Genomic DNA, 14,419 nt, shown 5'->3' with positions numbered 1-14,419 from the left:
TTTTTTAGAAAAATTTTAATACCACAACTCTAAAATATTTGGTTTTAATTTGGTTTTATTTGGCGGGGATTGTGGGTTTGTCTTTGTTTTAAATATGTTGTGAGCCGCCCTGAGTCCCGTCGGGAGAAGGGCGGGATATAAATCAAATAAAATGAAAAAAAAAAAATGAAAATCACGGGACAACTCGCCAAAGCCAATTCACCACGGGACAACTCACTGCAGGACTATTTAACAATTCTATTCTTAAATAAAAATTATATGCCATTCACATTTCATTCTGTCCCTCCTTTTGCATCCTTTCTTTAATGATTCTATTCCACCATTTCTTTGAGATTAGTGTAACTCTTGTCCTGCAGAGAGTTGGCCATGGCGAGTTGGTCGCGGCGAATTGTCATAGACCCCAGAGATTATATGAGTGCCTCAAGATGTACCTGTTGCTACCTAAACCACTACATTCTGGACCCTCTGTGGCTTCTGAATGATCTTCTGGCAGCGCCATGTAAAACTCCTTGCAGTAGTCCAATTAACTGAGGCATGAGCAACAATGAGTAATGCTGTTTCAGGAAAGATTGCAATTGGAGTACAGATGTGCAATGTTCTTTGCTCCTGAAGCAGGAGCTATAGATCCAAGACAATTCCTAAATTGTGAATCAGCAACTACACTCAAAGTTTACAATGGACTCTCATTAAAATTTTCAGACTTTTGAAACCAAAGCCACTCCATTTTGTTGAGGTTGTGTCTCAGTCTGTTCCTTCCTGTCCCAGGTCTCATTAATAATGGGCACAAAAAATACATAGTATATATTTATATTGTTTTTGTTTCTTATAGCAAATGTACCTTCCCTAAATGTGATTTGGTTTTCTGGCACCATAAACAGACAGGAGGGGAAGTACTGTAATAAAGAAACATCCAATCTGACATTCAGAGTTCAGGGATGGATATTGTATTTGTACATAATAATTGCAGGAAAATAAGAGCATCTTATGTGCAATCAGAAATGCATATATATTAATTTGGTTCCCGATCTTCAGATCACCTTCCTATGGAAAAAAATAGTTATTCCATTGATCTAATAGATTTCTTCTTTCACTATTTTTTAACAAACAGGGTAGAAGTTTGACAGAGGTGAACTTTTTAATTTTGTAAAGTGCTTTTCACTCTTTCCTCATTTGCTGTGTGTGTGTGTGTGTGTTTTACCGGCAACGTGTGAAAGTTGGCATTGTACAGAATGTCTAGCAAATCTATAGAATATGTGATGTTTTTAGGCAAAGAATAAAATATCTGTCATTTTAATATGCTATGTACTAGGCACTGTATATAATATCTAGGTATTATGCAGAATGACAAGAACTATTTAAGTTAAATGAATAAAGTTAAAGCCTGAGATTGCTCAGTTTTATAGCTAAGTAGGAGTATGAACTCAGAATTTTCAGATCTAATAGACAGCATAGGGATTGAAAGACACATAAGCATATCATGCCCTATGGGTTTATGTTGCCTTGTATTATATTAATTTTCCCAAAAGATGAAAATGTAAAAATTGAACTAAGGTTGGATGTAAGGGATCTGTTACACATAACAGTTATCTAGTTTTAATAGTTATTTAATTTTAAGAAAAAAGTAAGCAAATACTAAAAATGTAACATGGCAGATATTTTTCTTTCTTAAAAAAACCTTTAGGATTTTGTCCCACTTTATCAAGATTTTGAACACTTTTTTACAAGAAACTTCTATATGAGAATAAGAGATAACTGGAACCGCCCTGTCTGCAGTGCTCCCGGACCAAAAATTGACCTGTTGGAACGTGTTTCAGATGACAACAACTGGACATTTAGGTGGGTCAGTCTACAAAGTGTTTTTAATTAATATGAATAAAACTGTGTTCATTCTTCAAAAAGAAGAGGATATTTATGGAAATGTGAATCTATACATCACCAAAACTCTATTTCCTGCAACCTTCAGCTGGATGAAACAGTGTGCCACAGGGCAAAATGGTTTGAATCTCAAATGGGCTAAAATGTGTTCAAAATCCAGGACCCGTGACTCCCGTGGAATTGAAATTTGGCAAATTTTATAAAACATTTTATGATATAAACATTATCATAAAGTGATTTATGACATAGTACAAAAGGCCATAAAACATTTCCTGTGGCGATATTTGACTGTGCCATATTCAGTGTAAACTATTTTTGATACCTCTCTGAATATACCCCAGTGAAGGCACTGCATTAGAAACTGTGTCATTGTTGGAGACATTGAGGAATATGGTAAGGAAATATCTCTGAAACCATGACCGATAGGACCTGGACGTCATAGTAATTTAAAGTTAGAAGTGATGAGCTGAAGGATTGTTGAATGTTGTATAACCTCTATATTCATAAGGAGGCATAGAGGAAGAAAGGTAGTTCAAGGAATCTTCCAATAGCAATAGGTGAAAGGTTACCACCATTTGGGGTGCTGCTTCCTGTCTGGTTTATCTCAGTGTTGCCACTCAAGGTTAATTCAGCTTGCTGTAAATATTTTATTACAAAGGCACCTTAAGCATTCTATAAAATATGTCTTGTGCTGACACCCATAAAGGCATATTCAGGCATAGTTTGGATTTATGTAGAAAGTTGTGGTTGTCTTATATAGCTTATTTCTATAAAAAATATAGCTATATTTTTTTCCTGAAATATAATGTAAGATAAATCTTTAATGTGGTCTCTGATTAATATGTTTGTGTTTGCATGTGTGTGTGCGCACATGTGCACAAACATATATACATAAAATACATTCAGTATAAATTTAAAAATGGCATTTAAAAGAAGTCAAAGTGGAAAAAAAGGGAGGGGAGGGGAAAAGTTAGAGGTATCATAGAAAGCAGTTTTATTGGATAATATTTGTTACTTCGTACTTTCCTTAAATGAAAAACCTCCTTCAGCCTTGGCTGAAGAAAAGATTACCTGAGTTGATTCAGGAAGGAAGGAGGATTCCTGTCTCCTGGTATTAACTGAATTTTAAAAAGGATTTGGTTAATTCAAGTCTTTTAGTAATAATTAGATTTTATCTTGTTATACTTTCCTTGACTATTATAGGTTCACTGGAAGGATAATCAAGAATGTAATCAATATGAGTTCATATAATTACCTTGGCTTTGCAGAAACTGACCACAATGCTTTGAAAACAGTGAATTCAGTGTTAAATAATTATGGCACAGGAATATGTAGCACCAGACAGGAAATGGGTAAGTTAAAATTATTATTATTAAAATCTGAGTCCAGAAATCCTATTTAGAAGTATACTGTATATTTTACTTAATTATGTGTAGATTTGACTTCATTCATTTGTTATTCATTAACACATAATCTTAAAGCAATTCACTTGGGTGGCTGCTCTTATATTTATTTACCCAGATACCCAACCACGGCCATAAACAACTACCTATTGCCTAACCAGAAACTGTTAAACTATGAGTAACTATTGCTCAGCTGAAACTACTCATGTATAGGATTGCCTGGATTATAATCTTTGAATTCACTTTAAAGCTTTCAAGAAGAGGAGAGTGGTTTTGCTTATTCAGCTTTAAAATTGCATTTCAATTAACTTCATTTAAATGCAACATTGGCATGAAGAGTTGTTAATACCAGATGTTAATTTCATTTTTGTTCAAATGAAGTAAAACTCTATATGGCTATTTTCCCGGTGCTCCCTTAAATATGACATATTATATCATGATGTAGCATAGTGGTCCTTTCATGTTATGCAGTTGCACATTTTCCCCCAAGCAGATTATTATAATAGCTGAAAATAGAATAGACAAAATGGGAGAATAGTTATAGAACCCTTGAATATCTATTCATTTATTTCACGATCTGGTCCCAGTTCAAGGATATTTTCCATCAGCCTGGAAGTCCATCATCTATTAACATGCACATAAGTGAATGAAGAATTCTAATTCTGTGTCAAGCTGTGCTCAGTTGTAGTTCATAGCTATATTTATGAAGGCAGCAGCAATTTTTTAGGCAGAGGCATTGTTGTATGTAGAGATCCAATAATGTGTTACACACATGATTTAAAGAATAGCCTCTTTGTCATCAAAGAATTCTGAGCAGCTATGGTTATCAGAGTAACATTTTTTCATCCCTCAGCAATAAGCATTTCTCCCAGAAGATCCAGTTGATACCTAAGTATTGTTTTGATACTGCAATCATTTCCCACACCTGAATGTTTTTGATTTTGCAATATGTTGCCCAAATATGCTTCTTCTGGTGATTCATTAGTGGTAGCTTTTTCATAGTGACAAACAAAAGCAGTTTAGTTCTAAGAGGTAGCAGTTTATGGAGAACAGCAATGGAAAAAAAAGCTGTTGGCAAGAACTCAGCTGGTAATCCCTAACATGCCTATACTAGAGAAATATATAATTATATACTAATATATATAATTTGGATGATTAACACAGTTAATGAGTGATTACAGATTAACATAATTAATGAGTGATTACAAATGTATATTAATATAACCACATAGATAAATGCCCATAATTAGTACCATAATCAAAGCAACTGGCATATCTATTGATCTATGCAAAGGCTACAAAATCAATGTAATGTCCCTCCATATGTTGAACTTTAGCAATTGTGTTTTTTTTAAAAAAAAGTTTTATTGATTTTCTAGTTTTACATTTAAGTATTTAAAAAGCAACATGGCGGCTGGGTTAATCAATAGTTCAATAACATACAAGTGTCTTTAGTACAAATCTCAAACTACCACATTAAATATTTCCTCTCTTTTCCCCTTAATATTTACTGTCTCATGTTTAAGCTAATACAATTCTTTTTATATCAATTAAATAAAAATAACATTGTTACATTTATCAATAGTTTTTAGCTTATACATATCCTAACATTCACTCTTTATAGACAATCAATATCCTGTAATTAGTTTTTCCCGATTTTTAGTTTCCCATCAATATTTAAATTTAACATTTAATATTTATAATTTCTAAGTTTTAGGTAACCAAAGTTTCCTTTACCACAATTCATCACAAAATCTAATGTTCAAGATACATGTCCTATCTATTTGAATATATTCTATTTCTCACCATCTTACATCATCTAATTGATAATACAGTATAACATTCTTATTTTCTACTAATTCCCAAATGTCTTAAATTTAATGACCAAAATTTCCCTTATTTCAACATCAAATATTTCCTCTCTTTTTCTCTTAATATCTACTATCTCATATTTAAACTAATGCAGTTCTTATTTTATCAACTACGTAAAGACATGTTTATTACATTTATCAAAACGTTTTGCTTATATATATCTTAATTACTTTTATGTTCAATCTTTATAGATGATCAATATCCTATTTATTTGTTTTCCCCAATTTTTAATTTCCATCAATATTCAAATTTAACTTTTTATATTTATACTTCCAAGTTTTAAATGACCAAAGTTTTCTTTATCTCAATTCATAACATAATCTAGTATTCAAAGTACACATCTTATCTGTTTGAGTATATTCTATTTTAATTAATAACATAACATCCTCACTAGTAAATCCAAACCCCAATTTTCTTCAGCTGTATTCTAGCTTTCTTTCTTTGCCAACTCGCCTTCCATGTCCGTGCTTTTAAATCATCAAATAGATCTCCCTCTGTTATTGTATATATTATTTGAAATAAAAGAGACCATCCAATTGCCATTCTTTTGGAAGGACTAACAAATCGTCTCTCTATTATTCCATCTCCCTGTAGTTGTCCTGGAATGTTTCTCTTCCCTTCAATCTGTTCTTCTTGCTCCTCAGATTTCTTCTGGTTTATACAGAAAGTCTTTTCCATTTTCAGTGTTACCAGTCCCTCTTGTAGGTTTTCCATTAACTGTATTTGTTGATCCATTGAATCCTCTATCATAGTGTTTAATTGTTCCACTTCTTCTATTGTGTTCTGCATAGTTGATTCTTTAATTGTAGTCAAAATTAGGGTTTGAATATCTAGGCTGACATCTTGTTCTTTTCTATAGCATCTTATTTTGTTAGAAGCTGTAAGAATAGTTTCATGAATTACTTTCAACATAGAAAGAATCTGTTACTGATCTTCATCCATATTCTCTTAGTGGTGTATTAAATTTCAAGCTTTACGATCAGGGGATGAAAATAATTTTATCACTGGGTATAGAACACAGCTAAGCTTCTTCTCACAGCTGATATCTGCCAAAGTTGAAGGAGTCTTATCTGTAGTCTGGGCTTCAGGCCAAGTTTTAGACAATAACAGGTTGTAGTATCCGATTTAGCCACAAGATGTCACCAATGCCGTTTAACCTTTTTAAGTCCAATTTTTTTATAATTTTTTCCAATTTTACTTCTTTTTTGTAAGTAAAAACCCAAGTCTTCAATAGGAATAAGAAATCTTTTGGCCCCCAAATTTTAGAAACATATAAATTCAGTTAAAATAAGGTTATTCTTTCAACGTTTTAAACTCCCCTGGATAGTCAGTTGCCGCTGCTCTTAGAGGATGGGATTGGATTTCCCTTCCCTCTCTCCACATGGGGGAACATACTTTGGACAGCTTATACAGGTAGAAAAGATAGTTAGGATTGAAGAGAGGTTCAGATCTCACTCAGTCTCATCCGCACTGCTTTAGAAGTGCCTGGTGGTAAGTTTGACTTCGGCTGTCTGCAGCCTAGTGACGGCCCATATTTCTCTGGCCAGTCTTTCGTCTGTCAGTTTGGAGGACTGCCCCGGATCAAGCCCTACCGCCCTTCCGTGATCAAGTGGGGATCCCCTCCTTGCTTGTCGCCCCTACAGGGCGACTTTCAACCCTTTCCAGGGTCTCCCAGCGGTGCGAAATCGAACGCAGAAGACGGAACGTGGCCATGATGGCAAACCGGAAGTCGAACTTTAGCAATTGTTGTTTACCTTTAATGTTCCCAAGATGACAGTTACATGATGTGCTAGGCACTCAGGGTAATGATAGCAAGCTGTTATCCTCCAGATGTTTCGGCTTCAACATGGCCAGTAGCAATGGAATGTGGGAGTTGTAATCTCAAAGCATCTAGAGAGCACCAAGTAGTTTTAATAGTCTAAGAATTAATTCAGTATGTACAATTATAAGACCTGAACATATTACTCTAGTGCAGTGTTTCTCAACCTTGACAATTTTAAGGCATGTGGACTTCAACTCCCAGAATTCCACAGCCAGCATTGCTGGCTGTGGAATTCTGGGAGTTGAAGTCCACATGCCTTAAAATTGTCAAGGTTGAGAAACACTGCTCTAGTGGAAGGTCTGTTCTCTTTGGTATTTAGCTAATGTTAATCAAGAGTCCCTCTACCCTGAGCTTGTAGTGAAATATGAATTCTGGTTAGCATTAGCAATGGTTTTGCTGAAGACCCTGCAGAATAGATATCAGAAAAGCAAGAGTGGCTGAGCTCTCAAGATCAAACTTTGTGTGTGTGTTGTTTTTTTTCACCATAAGAGAAATTCTAATGGCTGGTGAACCTTCTGGATGTTTCAGAGATAATTTATCTTTGAGGGAAAGTTAAACTTGTGTAGCTCTTCCTTTGTCAATTTCTCAAGCTTGAGGAGCGATTTGTCGTTCAGTGCAAAACCACTATTCTGAATGTGTTTATTTTCATTCTAAGTAAAGCAGATTAGAAACCATGGAGAGTTTGAAAATTATCTGAGACATGAAAGATCAGACAAGAGGAAGAAGCAAAGTTCTTCATGTTATCTTTTTGTAACTTCTGACATGGCCAAAATTTTCAAATGCCTAGCTTGTTGCAAACTGTTACAGCAGTGAAAATGCCAGAGAAAATAGAAAGTTGCCTTATATTAAGAGAAACCATTCACCCATTTCATTTAGCATAAACTATAGCGATCCTTTCCTCGGACAAAATGTCTTTTCCCTGCCCAACCCAAGAACACAAGGACTGAACCTGAGACCTTTCGAAGCAAAGTATGTACAGGTGGTCCTTGACCTACAACAGTTCGTTTAGTGACCATTCAAAGTTACAATGGCACTGAAAAAAGGTGACTTACAACCATTTTTCATACCAGTCACCAGGGTCATGTGATTTACATTCAGATACTTGACAACTGGTTCATATTTATGACAGTTGCAGGGTTAGGGTTAGAGTTAGAGTTAGGGTTAGGCTTTGGTGATCTCTCAGTTATTGCTAATTGAAGGAAATGGAATGGGTGAATTTATTTGGGCAGCTCATTATTATTCAGTGCATGTATTAGAGTTTCTAATTTAACAGGAGGCAACAGAAGGAAAATATAATCCAAAAATGAAAAACTTTCAAGGGAGGTTTGGATATAAAACCCTTTTACATAACATGAAGATTATATATATCTTCAAGATCATGGCTACTCTCTAGTCACCGCGATGTAAAAAAGATGTTGAGACTCTAGAAAGAGTACAGAGAAGAGCAACAAAGATTATTAGAGGACTGGAGGCTAAAGCATATAAGGAACGGTTGCTGGAATTGGATATGTCTAGTTTAATGAAGAGAAGGACGAGGGGGGACATGACAGCAGTGTTCCAATATCTCAGGGGCTGCCACAAAGAAGAGGGAGTCAAGCTATTTTCCAAAGCGCCTGAAGGCAGGACAAGAAGCAATGGGTAGAAACTATTCAAGGAGAGAAGCAACCTAGAACTAAGGAGAAACTTCCTGACAGTTAGAACAATTAACCAGTGGAACAACCTGCCTCCAGAAGCGGTGAATGCTCCAACACTGGAAGTTTTTAAGAAGAGACTGGACAGCCATTTGTCCGAAATGGTATAGGGTTCCCTGCCTGAGCAGGGGGTTGGACTAGATGACCTCCAAGGTCCCTTCCAACTTTACTATTATTAGTAGTAGTAGTAAAAACTCCTACTCTGACATTTAGGAAAGTTCCCTTATTCTTCTGACATGAATAAAGAAACAAACGAAAAATACTTTGCCCCCTTTCCTATTTGGGGAGCAGAATAGATAGATGCAGATATAGTGATTATATTATTTGCTATATTTTCAGAATTTAAAATATGTTGGGGGGAGGGCATTCAAAAGCTATGATACTTCAAATCATCTCATTATAGTTTGGCTTTGCAATAGGAAAATTGAGAGAGGTAAGCAAAACTAAATAAATGCAAATAACATTGTATTATCTCTGATTAAAATTTTCAATATATGTGCAAAATAAAGGGGAAAATTGAAACAAGCCAGCATTGTTTAATTTGATTAAGAAATAAAATATGCCTTTTTGTACTTGTTCATGAAAAGTCCAACTATTCCCCAGAAGAAAGGATTTTCACAGCTGATATGGAAAACTCATCCTCTCGGGAAGCTTCCTTAGTGTTACAACTAATGCTCTGCTCAGCCTCAAGTAAAGACTGCTTATTTCTCAAAGGATTTTAAACCTGCATTATAGCTGAGATTATCCAATGAAGTTATTGGTTGTATTGTTTCTGTGGAATTTTCATTTTGTGGCACCCTTCTGCTTTTTGTAGAGGATGTTTGTTTGTTTCTCTTCAATCCTCAATGCATTTCCAGTTTTGTTTGTACTTCTTTTTATCACTTTACCATTTATCTTAAATTAGAGATTGGAATACAAGTGCTTTAATTGTAAATTGTAATTGATTCATATTTTTTGCTATAAGAAACAAAGCATGTTTAATTAGAAATTCTAGAATGAAGAATTTTAAAAATTATCAGTGTTAATATGTGAAGGTAAATAAGTTTGTATTACAGTTTAGATGTTCATGAATGATACTAATGAGATCCTTTAAAATATTTTTGCTGTTTGTAACAGGAAACTTTGATAAACATATAGAGTTAGAAAATACGGTAGCACAGTTCCTTGGTGTTGAAGCAGCTCTGGCATTTGGTATGGGATTTGCTACAAATTCTATGAATATTCCAGCATTAGTAGGGAAGGTAAGTGAATATCCTTCCAAATACATTTGTTGTGATCATCAGCCAGGAAATTTAAGATCATTGTAAAGCTGCCTCATTTCTTTTAGAAGGCAAGGCAAGCTGTGGTGGTAATCTTTAGCAAGGGTATTTTAAATTGTAATCAGCTCTCTGTAAGCCATGTTCTCATTAATGTTCTTAAACTATATAAAAATATATATGTTTCCTATTTATTTTACTTCTCCACATATTTTGCATTAAACCTAGTTGATTGAATAATTAACTTTTGCTTCTGACGCTGCTATGTTGAAGGAGCACCTATTAGAATAACCACTAGGAACTTTTTCTCCTATTTAAATACTGCTGAACTAAACACAATTATACAACAACAGACTAATTTCATTTGGGCAGTGTTTAAGAGAAGTTTCTAGGGCTTAACATAAATGAAACCATTGGTGCGTTATAAGCATTTTTAATTATATACAGTAGAATAGTTTTGTCAAAATGTTTATTTGCTTTCATGGGGAATCTATATGATCCAGGAATCAAGCTATTAGAAAATAGACCTATCCATTCTTAATTTTTTATTGATGAGGCAATACTGTGGTCAATAAGCGTTAACTCATAATGGCGATGGTAAGTATAGTTGTTAAAAAAAATCATAGTGCCTATAGTTCAATCAAGGGACTGTGCTAAAACTTCATTTTTTAAACAAAATCTATGTGTTTCTTGTATTTTGTTGCTGAAATTATTTTTATAAGTCTGTTTAGGATTATATAATTAGAGAAATATCTAACTATGCTACTTGAATTTGCATTCATTCAGAGGCATCCACACAATCCTATGATTTCATCAAAATGACCAAGCAAGAATTATGACACTAAAACATTCGTATTGTCTTTCATTCCCAACCTGTTGATGCTTCTGCTTTTGTTTTAAGTCCACAAAAACAAGAGATACATTTGCTGAATCTTCTTTCTTATCTCTGTCAAAAATTTAGTGATTCTTCACCCTTAAGATTGCAAACAATTGTTTCTTCATCCCATCCCTTTTTTTATAGACAGATGCCTCTCTCTCTCCCTCAAATATTGAATTAAAAGAAAACACACCTTAGAACATTATAATAAAATCAGAAGAATAAAATCAATACAGACTAATATTTATAACTAACATATATATGTGTGTATAATATTATGAAGAATTTTGATTATTAATAAAAGCTAATGCAACCTGACCTTGAAAAGAACAGAAAGACTAAGAAGTACAAGGGCAAAGGAAAAAAGAAAGAAAGAAAAAGAATAAAGAAAGAGAAAAGAAATATATAAAAAAATATATAAAACTTAGGTTCCTTGGGTTTTTATTTACTATTTTTAATCGCTGGTGATAATTACAGCGAGGTTAAATAAGGCAAACAATATTATTTGTTTACTTAATTTGTTATATTATGTTAGTTAAATGTTTATTGTAATTCTTTGCTATATATTTCCACAGGGTTGTCTCATTTTAAGTGATGAATTGAACCATAATTCACTTGTTCTTGGTGCAAGGCTGTCTGGTGCTACTATTAGAGTCTTTAAGCACAACAGTGAGTATTAATGAGGCAGCTTTAGCTAACTGATGAAAAAATGAAATTCATGTCCATAGCTGTCTCTCTTTGGAAATAATGTGTTCACACTTTTAATATGTAAGAAAACCCTTTTTTTATTTTCATGGAAAGAGGCCTCAAGTTATCACAGTGAAATTGCCAAAACCGTTATGTTGTTTAAATTTGATTCTCAATTGTAGCATATACTATATTTGGATAAGACTGATTAATCTTGTCTGTATTACAGATTTTGTTTTTTACTCTCATGTTGATAGAGAAAAGATACAAAAGACTAACCTTAGAGATGTCTCTAAAATTTGAGACAGGGATCCTTTAGTGTCATCTTTTGGTGGGAGACTCCAAATGCTAATTAATTTCAGGCTTATTGTCCTTAGTTCTTCTCTATCCTTAAAGAAATCTAAAGTATAGCCAACAGTTAAGAAGGATAACGTTAATATAAAAAAAGCTATCTGAGGCTAAAGCAAATTTTTGTAGCATTAAATTATTATTTAACTTTGGAATCAAATCAGATCACTGTGTTCAAGATTGAACAAACGCTAGAGATATCACTTCAGATATAGATACCGCTGTTACTTTTATCAGTTTTTCCCACCCAGCTATTATCTTATCAGAGGTCCACACAGTGTCTGATAAGCCAAACTATAAATTTGGTAAATATTGAACTAAAACCAAAAACTCTTTCCTAGTTCAACAGAAACCACTTCACTGGATGGAAAATTGATTAAACAATTGCCTTTGTAAAATCCTAGTGGAGTTTATATGTATTTTCACCCTTAAGATGCTGGTTAGTTTCTAGTCAAGAAAGGTTTATATCAAAATCCCTTTTCATTTAAATGCTTAAACATGTTGGCATGTATGAACTGAACATTCTATTGTAAATCTGAAGAGTCAAGTGAGCCGTGTTTTCAGCAATATATAGTGGCTGCGGAATACATATTTTTTTTTTTATTCTGCAATATTATTTCTGTGACTTCTATGACATTGATTGGTGCTGCATTATTGAACTGCAATAAACTAATCTAGGGATGCTATTTAAATTAGGCAATAGTTTTGATGATAATTGATCATATTAACCAAAATGAGAAATATTGACGCAATAGACAGGACCCTTTTCTAAGCTGTTTGTTTCAACAAAAAATAACACGAGTCACAGCAAAATCAATCAAACATGAGTATTCAAATGTTCTGGTCTTATGACCAGAACATTTAAAATAGAATTAATCTTCCTCTTTGCCTTGATTTCACAAATGGCATCAGTTTAAAACCATTGAGGATGATGATTGGAAACCCATTATTGACTTTTTTTGGGGGGGGGAAATGAAAACATAGTATACGGTTTTGATGATTAGAATAAGAATGATAGATTACAGGAAAATGCAAACAATGCTGCAACCATAAAATAGACAGTTTGGTCTAGTGGTTAAGTCACAGGCTAGAAAGCAGGAGACCATGAGTTCAAGTCCCACTTTCACCTTGAAAGCCAGCTGGGTGACCTTGGGCCAGTCACTTTCTCTCGGCCCAACTCGTCTCGTAGGTTTGTTCTTGTGGGGAAAATAGGAGGAGGAAGGAGTAAGTAGGTATGCTAGCCAACTTCAGTTACTGAAGAAGTGACTTCCAGTTTTCTTTTACAGTTAAGTATAGATTTAATTTTTGTTTTATTTATTTGTATCCTGCCTTTATTATTTTTACAAATAAGACAGGATACAAATAAATAAATAAATAAATAAATAAATCCAGTGATGGAGCGCCCACAATTTCTGGGGGTAAGCTGGTCCACTGGTTGATTGTCCTCACTGTCACGAAGTTTCTCCTTAATTACAGGTTGCTTCTCTCTTTGATCAGTTTCCAACCATTGTTTCTCGTCCTTCCCTCTGGTGCTTTGGTGAATAACGTGACCCCCCTCTTCTTTGTGGCAGCCCCTCAGATACTGGAATACTGCTATCATGTCTCCCCTATTTCTTCTTTTCTTTAGACTAGCCAAACCCAAGTCCCGTAACCATTCTTCATATGTTTTAGTCTTCAGGCCTTTGATAAATAAAAGTTACTTCTTTATAATCTTTTTTCTTTATTTTGATTTCCTGTACTTTTGGCATTGGTCTGTCCTCCTTTCTTTTTTCCTCTTTATTCATTCTAGGTATTAGTTCTTGTCAGTTTTGTTTTTAAAAAAAATCTAATAAAGTTCATTTTTTAAAAAAGAAAAGAAATATGGTGGTTTTGCAATGTTGAAGATGATAGGAAACATCGTCCATATAGAGAATTCCCCTTTTTTTAAAAAGTGCATATACTCCCACACATTGCAAAGAGACTTTTTCAAAGACTATTCATAGCCTTTGTATCAAACAGGTTTTTTTTCTACTGGTGGAGATGATGAATGCATCAGATCGGAATGGTACTTTTGATGTCATCAAACATCAAAAACTAAATTGCTGGCATAGATTCTGAGGTGCTTTTGACCTTTTCCTGTATCAGAGTAACAGTATGTAGATTCAATGAATGGAACTCCATTAATTTTTAAAAGCAAATGGAATGTGAACTAAAATTTATTATTTCATTATTTGGTTTCTTTGTCCCTCCAAGCTGAAACAGCATTATATTTTGAATTTTTTGATTTGTAATCAATAACTTGATATAATACACTAATTTGAAGTATCTTGCTTTATATCAGGAAACTTGATAGGCTATTATGACTGAGCAGGAATAAAGTACCAATAACCCTAAAGCATATCACCTTAGTATTTCTGTCAAGTTTAATGGATTTTTTTTTCCTAAAAGAGATTGTGAGAAAATATTGTTATTTATATTTCACTAGGTTCAGTTCATATACTAAAAGGTAAAGTAATAATATTTTATACAGAAGCTTGGTTTGTTTTCCTAAGCATCTCACACTTGGTTTAATTTTTTTACAAAATGGATTTGCGGTTTGTAGAAATATA

General features: G+C 33.8%; 1 protein-coding gene across 1 annotated transcript in view; it reads left to right on the top strand.

Moving 5' to 3' along the window:
- SPTLC3 (serine palmitoyltransferase long chain base subunit 3) overlaps window positions 1-14,419 on the top strand; it is a 50,531-nt gene that overhangs the window by 9,001 nt on the left and 27,111 nt on the right. The window contains exons 4-7 of the mRNA XM_015822395.1: window positions 1,682-1,836; window positions 3,079-3,227; window positions 9,780-9,904; window positions 11,372-11,465. Of these exons, the coding sequence (XP_015677881.1) occupies window positions 1,682-1,836; window positions 3,079-3,227; window positions 9,780-9,904; window positions 11,372-11,465 (523 nt within the window). The remainder of the gene's footprint in view (window positions 1-1,681; window positions 1,837-3,078; window positions 3,228-9,779; window positions 9,905-11,371; window positions 11,466-14,419) is intronic.

This window comes from Protobothrops mucrosquamatus, unplaced genomic scaffold (genome assembly GCF_001527695.2).
Source record: "Protobothrops mucrosquamatus isolate PMUCROS unplaced genomic scaffold, P.Mucros_1.0 scaffold_174, whole genome shotgun sequence".
Classification (NCBI taxonomy): Eukaryota; Metazoa; Chordata; class Lepidosauria; order Squamata; family Viperidae; genus Protobothrops; species Protobothrops mucrosquamatus.
Note: the sequence above shows the minus strand (reverse complement) of the source record. Positions and strands in the feature narration are given on the sequence as shown.